At 40.7% G+C, this 13,350-nt stretch overlaps 2 protein-coding genes across 2 annotated transcripts; both read right to left on the reverse strand.

The window, feature by feature from the left end:
- Positions 1-542: 542 nt before the first annotated feature.
- LOC138883691 (uncharacterized) lies at positions 543-2,555 on the reverse strand. The gene is made up of 6 exons (XM_070164393.1): positions 2,260-2,555; positions 2,047-2,143; positions 1,538-1,938; positions 1,245-1,425; positions 961-1,097; positions 543-876 (listed from the first exon to the last, which is right to left on the reverse strand). Exons 1-6 carry the CDS (start codon positions 2,553-2,555, stop codon positions 543-545), a joined length of 1,446 nt encoding a protein of 481 aa, XP_070020494.1.
- A 3-nt stretch (positions 2,556-2,558) lies between these two features.
- LOC138883692 (uncharacterized) lies at positions 2,559-3,107 on the reverse strand. The gene has a single exon (XM_070164394.1). It carries the CDS (start codon positions 3,105-3,107, stop codon positions 2,559-2,561), a length of 549 nt encoding a protein of 182 aa, XP_070020495.1.
- Between the last annotated feature and the right edge of the window lie 10,243 nt (positions 3,108-13,350).

The following is a 13,350-nucleotide window of genomic DNA, read 5'->3' on the forward strand; positions in this document are numbered from 1 at the left end:
AGTCAGCTTGGGTTTCTTTCCATTCAGCAACTCATATGGGGTCTTGTTCAGGATAGATCTGATCATGCGCCTGTTCACCAAGTAGCAGGCACTGTTGACAGTTTCAGCCCAGAAGTTCTTTGCAATCCTACTGTCAATTAGCCTTGTTCTTGCCATTTCTTCAAGAGTTCTATTCTTCCTTTCCGCTACTCTATTTTACTAGGGGATTCTCGGAGATGAGAAGTTTTGAGTAATGCCATTTTCATTACAAAACTCATCAAATTTGGCATTATCAAATTATGTTCCATGATCTGATCTGATACATGCGACTCTAGACTCTATCTTCACCTGAATTTTCTTCATAAAAGCCACAAACACCTCAAAAGTTTTATCTTTAGTTCTAAGAAATAGAGTCCAAGTGAATCTGGAGTAGTCATCCACTATCACAAAGATGTATCTTTTTCCTCCCCTACTTGGCACTCTCATAGGCCGGCATAAATCCATATGCAGAAGATCGAGTTGCTTTGAGGTGCTTACATCCTTTTTAGACTTAAAAGAGGACTTCACATGCTTTCCTTTAGCACAACATCACAAACTTTCTGAACTTTGAAATTTGACATGGGCAGACCATGGACCAGGTCCTTCTGAATTAGTTTGTTCAGAAGAGAGAAGCTTGTGTGCCCCAATCTTATATGCCAGAGTTCAGCATCATCATCAACAGCCTTCAGACAACTCAGATCACCACTTTGTAAGGACTTGAAATCAGCAACATAGATGTTCTTGTATCTCTTGGCCACAAGTACCACATCACCAGTTACCAGATTAGTGACTGTACATATCTTGAACAAGAACTCCACCTTGTTTCCTTTATCACAGATCTGAGAGACACTCAAGAGACTGTACTTAAGACCATTGACATAGTACACATTCTCAATAGAGTGAGTGAGTGATTTCCCGACTTTTCCAACTCCAAGAATGTACCTCTTTTTCCCATTGCCAAAGGATACACTCCCTCCTTGCAGGGCTTTTAGTGAAAGAAAGTCCATAGTGTTCCCAGTCATATGCTTTGAACATCCACTATCCATGAACCATTGTTGACTGCTTCCTTTCACTGTTCCCTGCACAAGGAAATCAAGAGTTAGTTTTTGGAACCCAAGCAAGTTTAGTTCCCTTATAGTAGGCAAAAGGATGAATAAGAGCTCTCTTAGTCCAGTAGGTAATATGCGTTTTTTGTGGGTGGAATCTGGTCCCTTTTTAGTAGTTACTTTTTCAGCAAACACTTTATTTTTCTGAATGGACTGGACCCTGGCTTGGAATTTTTCCTTGAAATGCCCATTGTTCCCACAGTGGGTACACAACCAATTATCTGGTGCAGTCACATACTTAATATGGGGGTTGTAAAGGGTTTTCTCCCTTTGGAGCCCTATCCCCTGCCTGTTTTCACCACTATTAATATGCATGGAAGTGAAAAGTTCACTTTAGGGACTTTTCAAGATCATTTTTTACTCTTTCCAGTTTAGTTTGGAGATGCTTATTTTTCTCAGTTTCAACACACAACCTAGTTCTCACAGCTTTCAACTCGTTTTCAAGCCTTATATGTTCCTCACTAGCTACCTCTTTTCCTTTTCCGGTATTTCCTAATTTAGATTCAGTTCCTAGTCCCTCTATTGTTTCCCTCAGGTCTGCAACTACTACCAAGAGATCATCTCTTTCTTCCTCAATCTCAGTCACTCTTTTCACTAAGGGCTCCTTTTCTTTACTGAAATTATCAATGGTTACCTTATGATCAACAACTACAACCACTAAGTTATCTCTTTCATTCTCTATATTGGCAATTTTTTTGGTTAAGACATTTTTTTCTTTTTCTAGTTCACAAATGGTTTCCTTCAGATCAACTACACACACTACCAAATCATCTCTGGTTTGTTCAGCTTCCCCTAGTTCTAAGGTCAAGGCATCCTTATCCCCCACAAGACTATGATAGGCATCAATTAGAACATTAGCTAAAGACATAAGTTTCTTAGGAGAGTAGGATTTCAGATTTCTCTAAACATCCCTAAAATTTACCTCATTGTTGTGATCATCTTCATCATCATCTGATTGGGCCATCAAAGCAAAGGTTGAATCATATTCATTTTTCTCACTTTCAACTACCATCATGGAGCTTTAACCAGCATCAGTTTCATCTTCAGACTCATTAGAGGAGTCTCCCCATGCTGCAAGAGCATGTTTCACCACAATGTTAGCAGATCTCTTCCTTTTGAAGTCCTTGTTAGGAACCTGGCTCCTCTTGGATGCTTTCTCAAGATTGTACTTGGAAACTCTTGCTTCAAGAGAGGGAAATCTTTGATGAAGTGCCCAGGCCTTCCACACTTATGGCAGAGATCATAGTTCTTTGATTTGCTAGAGCTGCCCCTTTTCAGCATTCCTCCATTTCTTCTAACCATCTTCTGAAACCTTTTGGTTAAGTAAGCCATGTCACTGTCTTCCTCACTTGAGTCATTGCTATCAACTTTTAGAACCAAGTTCTTTTCTTTCTTTGGTTCTCTTCTTTCACTGTCTATTTTCCTCTTCATCTCTTAGGTCTTCAGATTTCCAATCAGCTCATCTATGGTCAGCTCCTGCAGATCCTTTGCTTCAGTAATAACATTCACCTTGCTTTCCCAAGGACTAGGCAGGATACTGAGAATTTTCCTCACTAGCTTGTTCCTGGGAATGGTTTCACCAAGTGAGTGTAACTCATTTATGATGGAGGTGAATCTTGTGTGCATATCTTGAATAGATTCATCGTCCTTCATCCTAAAGAGTTCATACTCGATAGTGAGCATATCAAACTTAGATTGTTTTACTTGAGTAGTTCCCTCACGAGCTGTTTGCAATGCTTCCCGTATCTCCTTAGCAGTATCACAAGCAGTGATTCTATTGTATTCATCAGGTCCTATTCCACATACCAAAATCTTCTTGGCATGAAAATTCTTCTCCACAACTTTCCTATCTGCATCGGAGTATTCTTTTCTAGTTTTTGGCATTGAGAATGGAAGTTCTTCAAGTACCTTTGTTGGGACGTAAGGACCATCACCTATGACATCCCATAACTCAGAATCCTCAGCCATGATAAAATCATGCATTCTTGTCTTCCACCATCCATAGTATTGCCCATTGAACCTAGGTGGTCTGTATGTAGATTGACAAGTTTGGTGGAGCAGCCATACGGATCCTTCCTAGGTGTTAGCCTGATAGGAGGAACCTGCTCTAATACCAATTGTTAGATTATACGAGTCCACCAAACTATAGAGTACCTGGTCCTCTATGTGTTTCTACTAAGAATGCTACTGAAACAGTAAGTAAATGAGATACAGGATTTTTACGTGAAAAAATCCCACACAAGGGGAAAAAACCACGACCATCAACGTTTCGAATGTAACAATAGGTTTCGCGCGACGGATGCATGTTCAAAATAGAATCACGGTCATCTGGCATAGCCACAACCCCATTTGACGTATCTATTGTGAGCACGCGATTTTTTCCTCACATGAATTACTCCAAAAGAATTCTCAAAATTAGATCCTTTTCTTTAATTATGTGTTATTCTAGGAATTACTGTGCAATTTTCCGGATTGCTTGCATATTTTATGCATTTTAATTTTATTAATGCATTGAAAATACAAAAAAAAAATATTGCATCTGCATTTAGAATTTAGCTTTACATTCTTACATTAATTAAGTAAATTATTTTTTTACAAAAATGAAAAATTCACAAAAAAAACGTATTTGTGCATTTTAGTGTTTAATGTCAAATTTTATGATTTTTCTTTTAATTTTAATTTAATTTGGTATTTAATTATTTGTGATAGGTATTATTTAAAGTTAATTAATCTTTTTAAATTTAATTAGGGTTTTTAAAAAAAATTAATTAGGGTTTTAGTTTTAATTTTTGGAAGAAAAGAAAATGAAAATGATTAAATAAAAGAGGGGCAAAATTTGTTGGGCTATTTCTCATTTTACCCAGGCCCAAGCAAAATCCACCCCAATACCCGCCCCAAATCAGCTCAAAACCCGTTCCCCACCCGGTCCAGCCCCAGTTGAAACCAAACGACATCGTTCATCATTAGTGAAGTGATCCAGGCCATTGACCGTGAATGATCCAACGGCCAAGATCAAATCCCCACCCCACTATATATTCCTAAAACCATACCCCCCCCCAAACCAAACCCCCCACCTCTTCGTCTCCAAACCTCAGAGACCAAATGCATCTGCCACCCTTCACCACCGTGCTCCGCCCACCGAAAATCGCCTCACGGCGGTTCCGGTGGTCCAAACAGCCCCAAAATTACACCACAGCCTCCCCACAACGTCCTCTTTCCAAATCCTGAATCAGTTTTCATCGAATCAGTACCAGACACTTCGAATCTTAGATCGAAGAATCGAACCAAACCCTAATCCGTTCAATGGCCACTAAACTCACACCTTTTGACCACTAGACCACCCTCGTCCCAAGTCCCCTACTAGTTTTGCTCGAATCAGAGCGGAGTTGGTCGAATCTCAAAACGAAAGAGCGAACCTTAAAGGGAAAGAATTGAGGTCATGGTCGACCTTAGTCGTGTGTTCTCAGTCGAGAACACTCGATTAAGGTCCGTCTCGGCTTCAAACACAAGTGGGAGTTTCAACTAAAACAAATGGGAACTGGGACTGAAATTCTAAGGTATTTGTTTTTCTTTACTTTTTCTTTTGTTGTTTCATGGTTTGTCTGATTAAGTTTCGTTATAGTTCTGTCTTTTTCAATTACTTTTCGTTCTTTCTTCTCCATCGGACTTTTTCTTGGTCCAGTTTTCTTTTATCAATCAACATATGGTTAAATAGTTTCGTCGATTAATCCGGTTTAATTGTAGTTCAGTAGTTCTGGTCAAATCGTTTGCTGTTATGCCAAATTGTTTCATTTTTATGTGATGTTTGGTCCCCTACTCTGTGACGTGACTTGGCGTATGAATTTAGTTATTCATTCAATGTATTTACAGTTCCATCTGCTCGTATTTAGGTTTAGTGTAGAATTGTGTTAGTCTATTCCCTAAATCCTTAAACCCTTCATCTTGGTTGCAATACTGTTCGTTCTGATCTGAGTTTAATTGTTGTGTGAGTTTAGTGGTTTGAATCTGACTGTGGTTCTGTTTGAGTTTGGAGTCCGAGGGAATTGAACTTGTGTTTAAATTCAACTTTAGTTAATCAGTGATTAGGTTTCTTCTCTAAGAATTGGTTATAGCTGAAAGATGTAGCACAGATTAAAGGGGGTTAAGTTAGGATAGTAATCACAGGGGTTCCATGGGTAATTTGGGAATTGAAAACTTGAAGAAATGGGTAGTTTGAGTGTTCTGTCTACTAAGTACTAATGTACCATTAAAATAATGCATTTGTTTAATAATTAGTGGGGAACACAACATATTGGTATGGGGAGTAATGATAAAAAGTTAAAGGGGCGCACATGGGAGGGAATAAACAGGCTGAAAAGTGCAAAATTTGAATAAAAAAGAGTTTAAACATTGGTCTTTAAAAGGGGGAGACCTAAGAGAAGAACGGGGATCAGTTTTTTGGATCAGTGTTAGAGAAATAGAGAGAGTTCTTGGGAGTTTCACCAGTCTTGAAGAAATCAGTTGGTGAGAAAACATTTTAAGCCAGTTCTTCTTTAAGCAATCTGAGAGTTTGAAAACACTTAAAATACTAGAGAGCAGTCAGTCTCTTAGGGATCAGTTTGGAGAGTTTTAAGCTTGAAAAGAACAAAGAGAAATACTGAGAAGTCTCACTATGTCATTGAAATTCTTTTCTTGCTTCAGTGATTTCATTTTCCTAATTCAAATACACTAGACTGATCTTGAGTGACTTTGAGTCCAGCTGAAGTGGTATCTGATTGAACTTTAGCCTATTGAAAGTTTCAAGTGGTTCTGGTCGTCTCTTTGAGTTCATTTGGTTTGTTTGGGTACTACTGTGGGTCAATCTTTTGGTTTCTGTTTGGTTTTTGGGTCATTGAATCATTCCTGGGTTGAAGAATAGCTGTGTTGTGGTTGTGTGAAATTCCTAATAGCTGTTGACTGCCCTGCTGAGCTAACTGCTTCTACTTCCTGTTGATTTCTGATTTCCAGGTACACAATTTGAACTCACCTTGATGTAACTACAGATTTGAATGAAATGAAACCATATTTCCAGAGCCATGCTCGTTTGGAATGCGTATGGCTGTATTTGATCATCTGTTGAGTAGTATACATATTTAGTTCATCTAATTTGTATTGTATTAAGGATTGTATAATTAGAACCATTTCTGAACTACTTAGCCCAGCTGATTCATACTGGACCGTATTTGGACTGTGTGTATTTGGTTTTCTCAGACTTGTGTGAATACTCTTAGCTAAGCATTTAGTTATACTTATGTTCAGTAGAGCAATGTCTTAACTAACTAAGGTTAACTCCAGTGGTCATTTCAGGTTGGTTCATGAAGTTATTCTAGTAAGTAATATAGTTGCAATAAAGTCATTTTAAGAAGCTATTTCAGTAGTAGTTAAGTTTGATTAAAATACTAGCTGAGTGTGCTAGGGAACATAAAGGATGTAAATAGCCAAACTATGTAATCAGGGTGGTAGTTCATATACTTGAGGTTACCTCATGAGCATTTTACTCAATCCCGTCTTTGCGTTTAATCTTGTCCGGGGTACGAATTATTAAAAGTGGAAACTAAAATTCCAGCAAGTGTTTAGTCTTGTTTAAATTGGAGTTGTAGTTCATTTTGTCGAAAAGGGGCTGAGAGCCTATATTTAGGTTGTTTGGGCTTCAACGTGTGAACAAGGTGGCCCAGGTCCTGTTTCACATTAAATTCATTTGGACCTGGGCCCAGGCCTGTGAATGGCCTGCCCTTGTGCTTATTTGGGTCTTAATTTTTAAAACGGGTTTCTTAAGTCATGTTAATCAATTAGACCCTTTTGCTTTATTTTAGAGAGACAAGTAAAAAAAATAAAAAACAATCACCGCATCTTTTAGGTTTGCCTTTTGAATGATAAAAATGAGATGAGTCTCGCTAAACAAACAAATAAATTACGGGGCTCTTATTAAATGTATATATAAAAAATACTTAGATTTCGGGGTGGCCGTTTAGCGAATTTCACGGTTTTTCCCCAAAGTAATAATACGCTAGTCTCTTTAGGCGCGTACTTTAATAATGTTACCTTCCTAAACTCGGGTGCGCATTTATGTGACCCAAATCCGAATCTAAACGATGTTAAAATATGTCAAAAACCACGGGTGCATTTATGTGACGTGGTTCAAGACTTGTTTTAATGACGTTGCAATTTTCCTTTAAAAATAAATAAAAAGCGGTTGAAGTTAAAATTTGCACATAGGTTCAACATGTATTAAAATCAGATAAACAAGCCGAATATGACAGTTGAGCGACCGTGCTAGAACCATGGAACTCGGGAATGCCTAACACCTTCTCCCGGGTTAACAGAATTCCTTATCCGAATTTTTGGTTCGCGGACTGTAATACAAAGTCAATCTTTTCCTCGATTCGGGATTCAACCGGTGAATTGGGACACCATAAATCTCCCAAGTGAAAACTCTGAATTAAATAATAAATCCCGTTTCGATTGTCCTTTAATTGGAAAAACTCCCCTTATACACCCTTCTAGGGGGTGCAGAAAAAAGGAGGTGTGATAGCTCTGGCGACTCTGCTGGAGACCAAACCCAGAATCTCTGGCGAGTAGGAACGTTTGTTTGCATCACATGCATTTAACTTTGGAGGCTCAACACAGGGGTTGGGTCTGTCTAGGACAGGTGTACCAAAAATGACAAAAGACCATCCTGATGCATCTTACTTGCTACTTGTGCATTTGTTTGCTTCGGACTGGCATGCTGACCGGCTTTTGAATATTTCGAGGAAAGAGAGATAGAGGTACGAGGGTTAAAGAGAGTTAATCGCCTATTTTGAAAAAAACCAATGCCCAAGTAGTGTCGAAACTCTGCCGAATTTTTGAGAAAATGAAAAAAAAATGAAAAAGAAAAAAAAGTTTTGTTTATGAAAAATAGTTTTATTTGCCAATGAAAAAGAGTCTTGTTTTCAAAAGAAATTTTTTTTATCAGCCCGAACTACGCCAGTTTGATTCTCACAGGGTGTGAGATACGTAGGCAATCCCCATCGGGTCCAACTTCACTTTTTGCGAAAATAGCCAAAAGAACAATATTTTTATTTGAAAATAATTAGGGTGATGCCATTCTTGTTAGGAGTAGCCAAATGTCCCTAAAAGGGCGCCGGAAGGCTATTTTTGCGAGAACAGCCGCCTGTGGTCATTTTTTCAAGGTTTTCACCGGTTAGCCGACACAGCCTTAAAATCTTCGACCCTGAGGTGCTGAAAGGCCGTATTGGCAAAACCGGGTTTTATTTTAAATAGAAAAGTGTCCATGTTATCCTTGAGTCAATTGAATCGTGATTTTTGCTTAACCACCCTAATAAATGTGCAGAATGAGCACAAGTCAGAATTTACACGTAACAATAGTGAACAAGATCCCTTTGGAGTTGCACATGTGGTGGGATGACTTGGGCGATTCAGGGCGCGACACGGTCAAGCTATACCTGGGAGGCCTCACTGGGTTGCTGAAGATTAATCCTAAGGGGGATATCATAAAGGCTTTGGTCGCATTCTGGGACCCGACTCACAATGTATTTCATTTCTCAGATTTTGAACTTACCCCAACATTGGAAGAGATAGCCGGATACATCGGGGGTCCCAAGGTTCTTCTGAGACACCAGTATCTGATTGCTCCAAGGGCCGTAGCAGTACACAGGTTCCTAGACTCTTTGAAAATAAGCAGGGGGTCCACAACCCAGACTTGACAGTTGGTTTTTCTACTTTGCAGTTTATATACAACAGATATGGCCACATAGAGGGGTTCAACAAGCTTGAAAACAAAATCTGTAGGAAAGGAAACCGCCTTAAGTGGGAAGAACATAGATGTTTTGCATTCATGGTAGCCTTTTTGGGACTCCTGGTGTTTCCTAGAAAAGACGGGAACATTGACATACGAGTATCTGGGGTTGTCAGCACTTTACTTAATCAGGCCAACAGCACCCTCGCACCCATGATAGTAGCTGAAATCTTCCGCGCTCTCACAGCCTGCAAAACCGGGGAAAACTTTTTTGAGGGGTGCAATGTGTTGCTGCAGATGTGGATGATTGAACACCTATGTCGTCGTCCTCAATTTATGAGTTATGGGTCGACAAAGAAAACATGCATAGAGGAATTTTCTACGAGGATTGACGGAATCAGCTTACCAGAAGGGGTCACAAAATGGATAGCACGCCTCCGTTCCGTCACTGCAAGCCAAATAGAGTGGACATTTGGATGGCTACCTGTGGATGAAATCATATATATGCCAGCCACTGGACCCCATTTCCTTTTTATGGGGCTGAGGAGTATCCAGCCCTATGCCCCTTATCGAGTTTTGAGGCAGTTGGGGAGATGCCAAATAGTTCCGAAAGATGAAGATCTTAGTGGCCAAGTAGTAGAGATCGGGCCCAACAGACAATTTCATGAAGCAGCAGTCCGACAAATTTGGAGCGAGTGTCAATACTTAACAACAAATACATGTGTACGTGATCGGTCCAAAGGTGAAGTTTCGCCGGGATACCTTGCTTGGTTTAGGAGAGAAATCGAATTTGGGAGACCGGCCAAAAGACCCCATCTCCAGGAGTTCGTCAAGGCGTCGCAAGAACAGTGGGTTTGGTTGGCTAAAGAACATGAGTACAGGGTTACAATAGGCAAGTTGGAGAAGCAAGTTATGGATTTGAAATTTGAGAAAGATTTGCATATCGCTGCAGATGAGGGCAAGAAAAAGAGGCTAACTAATGAAAATGAGGCCCTTCGGGCCCAGATTCGAAAAATGAAAATAGCGGCAGAAAGTCCCGCCTGAAGTTCCAAAGATGAAAAACTTATAGATAACCTGAGGCAGAAAGTGGGCGAATATAATTTTGATCTGAAGAAAGCAGAAAGTGAATTAACCAGGGCTCGAAAACAATTGGCTAAAAACTCGATAGAACGAGCACATCTGATAAATCAGCTGAGAGAAAAGTATGACAATGAGATTGCAGGACTAAAGAAAAGGGTCATCGTCATAGAAAACAAAATGATCAAGCAAGCAAAGGACTTCAGGGTTGAAAGGGAACATTGTTACACGGCCTTGGCACAATTAGAAATAGATTTGCAACGACTTCAGGAGCAGAATTATGCGGCCGAGCAAACTTTGGAAGCCAGGGCCCAGCAGATTGGGCATTTTTTACGAGAGAAAGGCGTCATAAAAGAGAGAATTAGGAACATCGCCGACTACATCGTCATGAAATGCCAGATCTGTGAGGATATGACCCGTACTACCTTCTTCGCAGCAGTGATGATATTTGTTAAGCAGATAATGAGTGACTTGGACCGACTTCAAAGGGATCTTGCATATAGGCCCACGGCGAGACCGAATGATGTCCCGCGGGCACCAGGAGCATTGATGTACTCATGAGTTTCGTTGAGTCTGTATTTTCTTTTCTGTCAGACTATGTGAGTCATGTTGGGTTTGTATTTTCTTTCGATTTTGAGTCTGTATTTCTTCAGAGTATGATAGCTCAATTTCGGAGTCTGTTCTTCGTCTTTGCATCAGAGTCTGTTGGTCTTTTGAAATTTGTTAATATTGAGTCTTTATAATCGAAGCATCTGTTTTTATAAAAAACTAAAAATCCCAAAAATGTTTTGTTTACTTGCGCACTTATCTGACAGAACTACGCACGGTCTGATTCATGCGGGGACATGATACGTAGTCAATCTCTATAGGATTCGACCACTACTAAAAGGGAAAAGGAAAAATAAAGAAGGATAGAATAAAGAAAGTTTAAAAGAAGAGGCACAATTGTGAGAGGCCGGAATGATGCACGCAACCGAAGCAAATGCATGATAGAAATGGTTAATTGCCTAGGTGCATTGCATCCCAACGTGTAATTGCATATGTGTTAAACTCTAAAAACTAACAAGTTTATTGTTTTCCAGAGAATTCAAGCAGTTAGTTTAATTAGAGGATACTAGCACATTATCATTACCAAACCAGATCGAAGGGACCAATACCGGAAATCATGTCTATCCCAGATGTCGACACTAGTGTTGAGGTAGAGGAGTTGGACGTCAATAAAATGAAAGAGGAGATGCTCAAGCTTAAGCAATAGATGGCCGAAATGTACCAGGCCTGGTCCAAAGGGCAATCACCGCTAGCTTACCCTGCTAACCCTACTTTTACCCTACCATTAGCTCAGTCTCAGGATCATCCCGCCACCGATCCAGGTTTTCCCATTTATCAACACTACCATGGCACTACTTCTCATACGCCACAAGCTCCACCACCAAAATCAATTTCATACCCTTCTCCGCCAATCACCCCTGTCTTTGTGGCATCTCCAGTAGACTCCATAAATCCCCGAGTGAACCTATGTTCCAAGCTCAGGACAACCAGTATTATCCCCCGGAGCTTACCTTCAAAGCGCTCGAAACTTATCCATATGATCCACATTCTGACCTACCGGGGAAAGCAGAAAAACCGGCCAGAAATCCTGAACAGGAAGAGATGTTCAGAAAAATGAAAAGCATAGAACAATCCTTCAGGGATATAAGAGGGTTAGGAGGTCAGGTAAGTGTAGATTACAAAGACTTGTGTTTGTTTCCAAATGTACAACTACCGGTGGGGTTCAAAATGCCCAAATTCGACTTGTACAACAGACACGGTGATCCGGTGGCTCATCTGAGAAGTTTTTGTAGCAAGATGAGGGGAGCAGGCGGAAGAGATGAATTACTGATGGCGTATTTCAGCCAAAGTTTGAGTGGATCGGCATTAGAATGGTACACCAAACAAGATCATAGCAGGTGGTACACATGGGACGATTTGGCCCAAGCATTCGCTTGTCACTATCCCTGACCAAACTGGAAAAGAAGCACAGTGAAAGCTTTAGAGAATATGGTTTCCGGTGGAGGGAGCAAGGGTAGATCCCCCAATGAAAAGAGCGAGATGGTTGATTACTTTTTGCAGGCTTTGGAGCCGACCTACTTTGGTCATCTAGTGTCCGCAATTGGAAAATCTTTTAATGAGGTTGTAAAAATGGGAGGCATGGACGAGGAGGGGCTTAAGTCCAACAAGATCATGAGTTATTCAGCGATCAAGGCAACCACCCATTCCATTCAAAGCGGCACTTGGGTGTACTTGGGAAAAAGAAGAAAGAAAATGTCACGACTGTTGAGTCCGGAACCTGGTTCGGATCTAGAGGCCCGTCACCCTACTATAGCCAATCACGACCTTACCACCAAAATTACCCCCACACTTCATATAGCCCTCTATAACACTACTACCCACCGCCAGATCCCCATTTTTCCGTCCATCATGCACAAGCCTATACCCAAACCCCGGCACACGCACAATGGCGTGCGCCGGCTCCACAAAATCCATACCCAGCTCCACAAAACACATATCCACCCCCAAGAGCCTACAGAAATCCCCCCGGGACAGGTTTCCGACCAAACCAAGCCCTCAAGAATGAGAGGTCACAGAAGCAAAAGACTTTCACTCCACTAGGGGAATCATATACCAGTCTTTTCCATAGGTTGAGGCAGTTGGGCATGTTGAATCCAATTGAACCTAAAATGCCAAATCCTCCCCCTAGAAATCTTGACCACTCAGTGAGTTGTGAGTACTATTCAGGGGCCCCTAGGCATGATACAGAGAAGTGTTGGAAACTAAAAACAACTATGCAAGAGCTTATTGATACTCATCGGATCGAGGTTCAAGCCCCAGAAGCACCAAATATCAATCAGAATCCACTGCCAGCTCACCATGAGACACATATTATTGAATTGATACACAAAGAAGGGGAGCCCAGGAAGCCCTCACAGACGGTAATGATGATCCGTTCCAGCAAAACTAGATCAAAGGAAAAAGTAACCAGTGGGAAATCATAGGCCCAGTTGAGAGGGGTAGATGATAAGCCAGCTGTGGTAGCCGAGAAAGGGTCGTCAAACATTGTTGCAGTGAAACCAGAGAAAGCTAAAGTGGTAGTTCCAGGGGTTGCAAGTAAACCTGTTGTGGTCGTGAAGGGTGCTCGCACAGAGCCTGTTATTATAAAACCAGTAACTCACCTTCCAGTAATCAACAGCAAGGCTGTTCCTTGGAATTATGAATGGGTGACGGTGATTTACAAGGGGAAAGAAGTCAAAGAAGAAGTTTGTGAAGCGCAAGGTTTGACTCGCTCAGGAAGGTGTTTTACTCCCGAGGAGTTAAGAAGAGCTAAATATAATTTAACGCCGGTAAAGAAAGTTGTAA

The sequence above is a fragment of the Nicotiana sylvestris genome, chromosome 12 (assembly GCF_000393655.2).
Source record: "Nicotiana sylvestris chromosome 12, ASM39365v2, whole genome shotgun sequence".
NCBI classification, from domain to species: domain Eukaryota; kingdom Viridiplantae; phylum Streptophyta; class Magnoliopsida; order Solanales; family Solanaceae; genus Nicotiana; species Nicotiana sylvestris.

What these genes read in the sequence shown, in the direction of transcription:
- LOC138883691 (XM_070164393.1), bottom strand. Translation starts at nt 2,555, where the DNA reads ATGAAGAGGAAAATAGACAGTGAAAGAAGAGAACCAAAGAAAGAAAAG. An exon ending in TTGAAAGCTGTGAGAACTAG is followed by an intron (nt 1,426 to 1,537) that starts GTTGTGTGTTGA and finishes GCATATTAATAG; the next exon opens with TGGTGAAAACAGGCAGGGGA. An exon ending in ATAAAGTGTTTGCTGAAAAA is followed by an intron (nt 1,098 to 1,244) that starts GTAACTACTAAA and finishes TTCCTTGTGCAG; the next exon opens with GGAACAGTGAAAGGAAGCAG.
- LOC138883692 (XM_070164394.1), bottom strand. Translation starts at nt 3,107, where the DNA reads ATGCATGATTTTATCATGGCTGAGGATTCTGAGTTATGGGATGTCATA.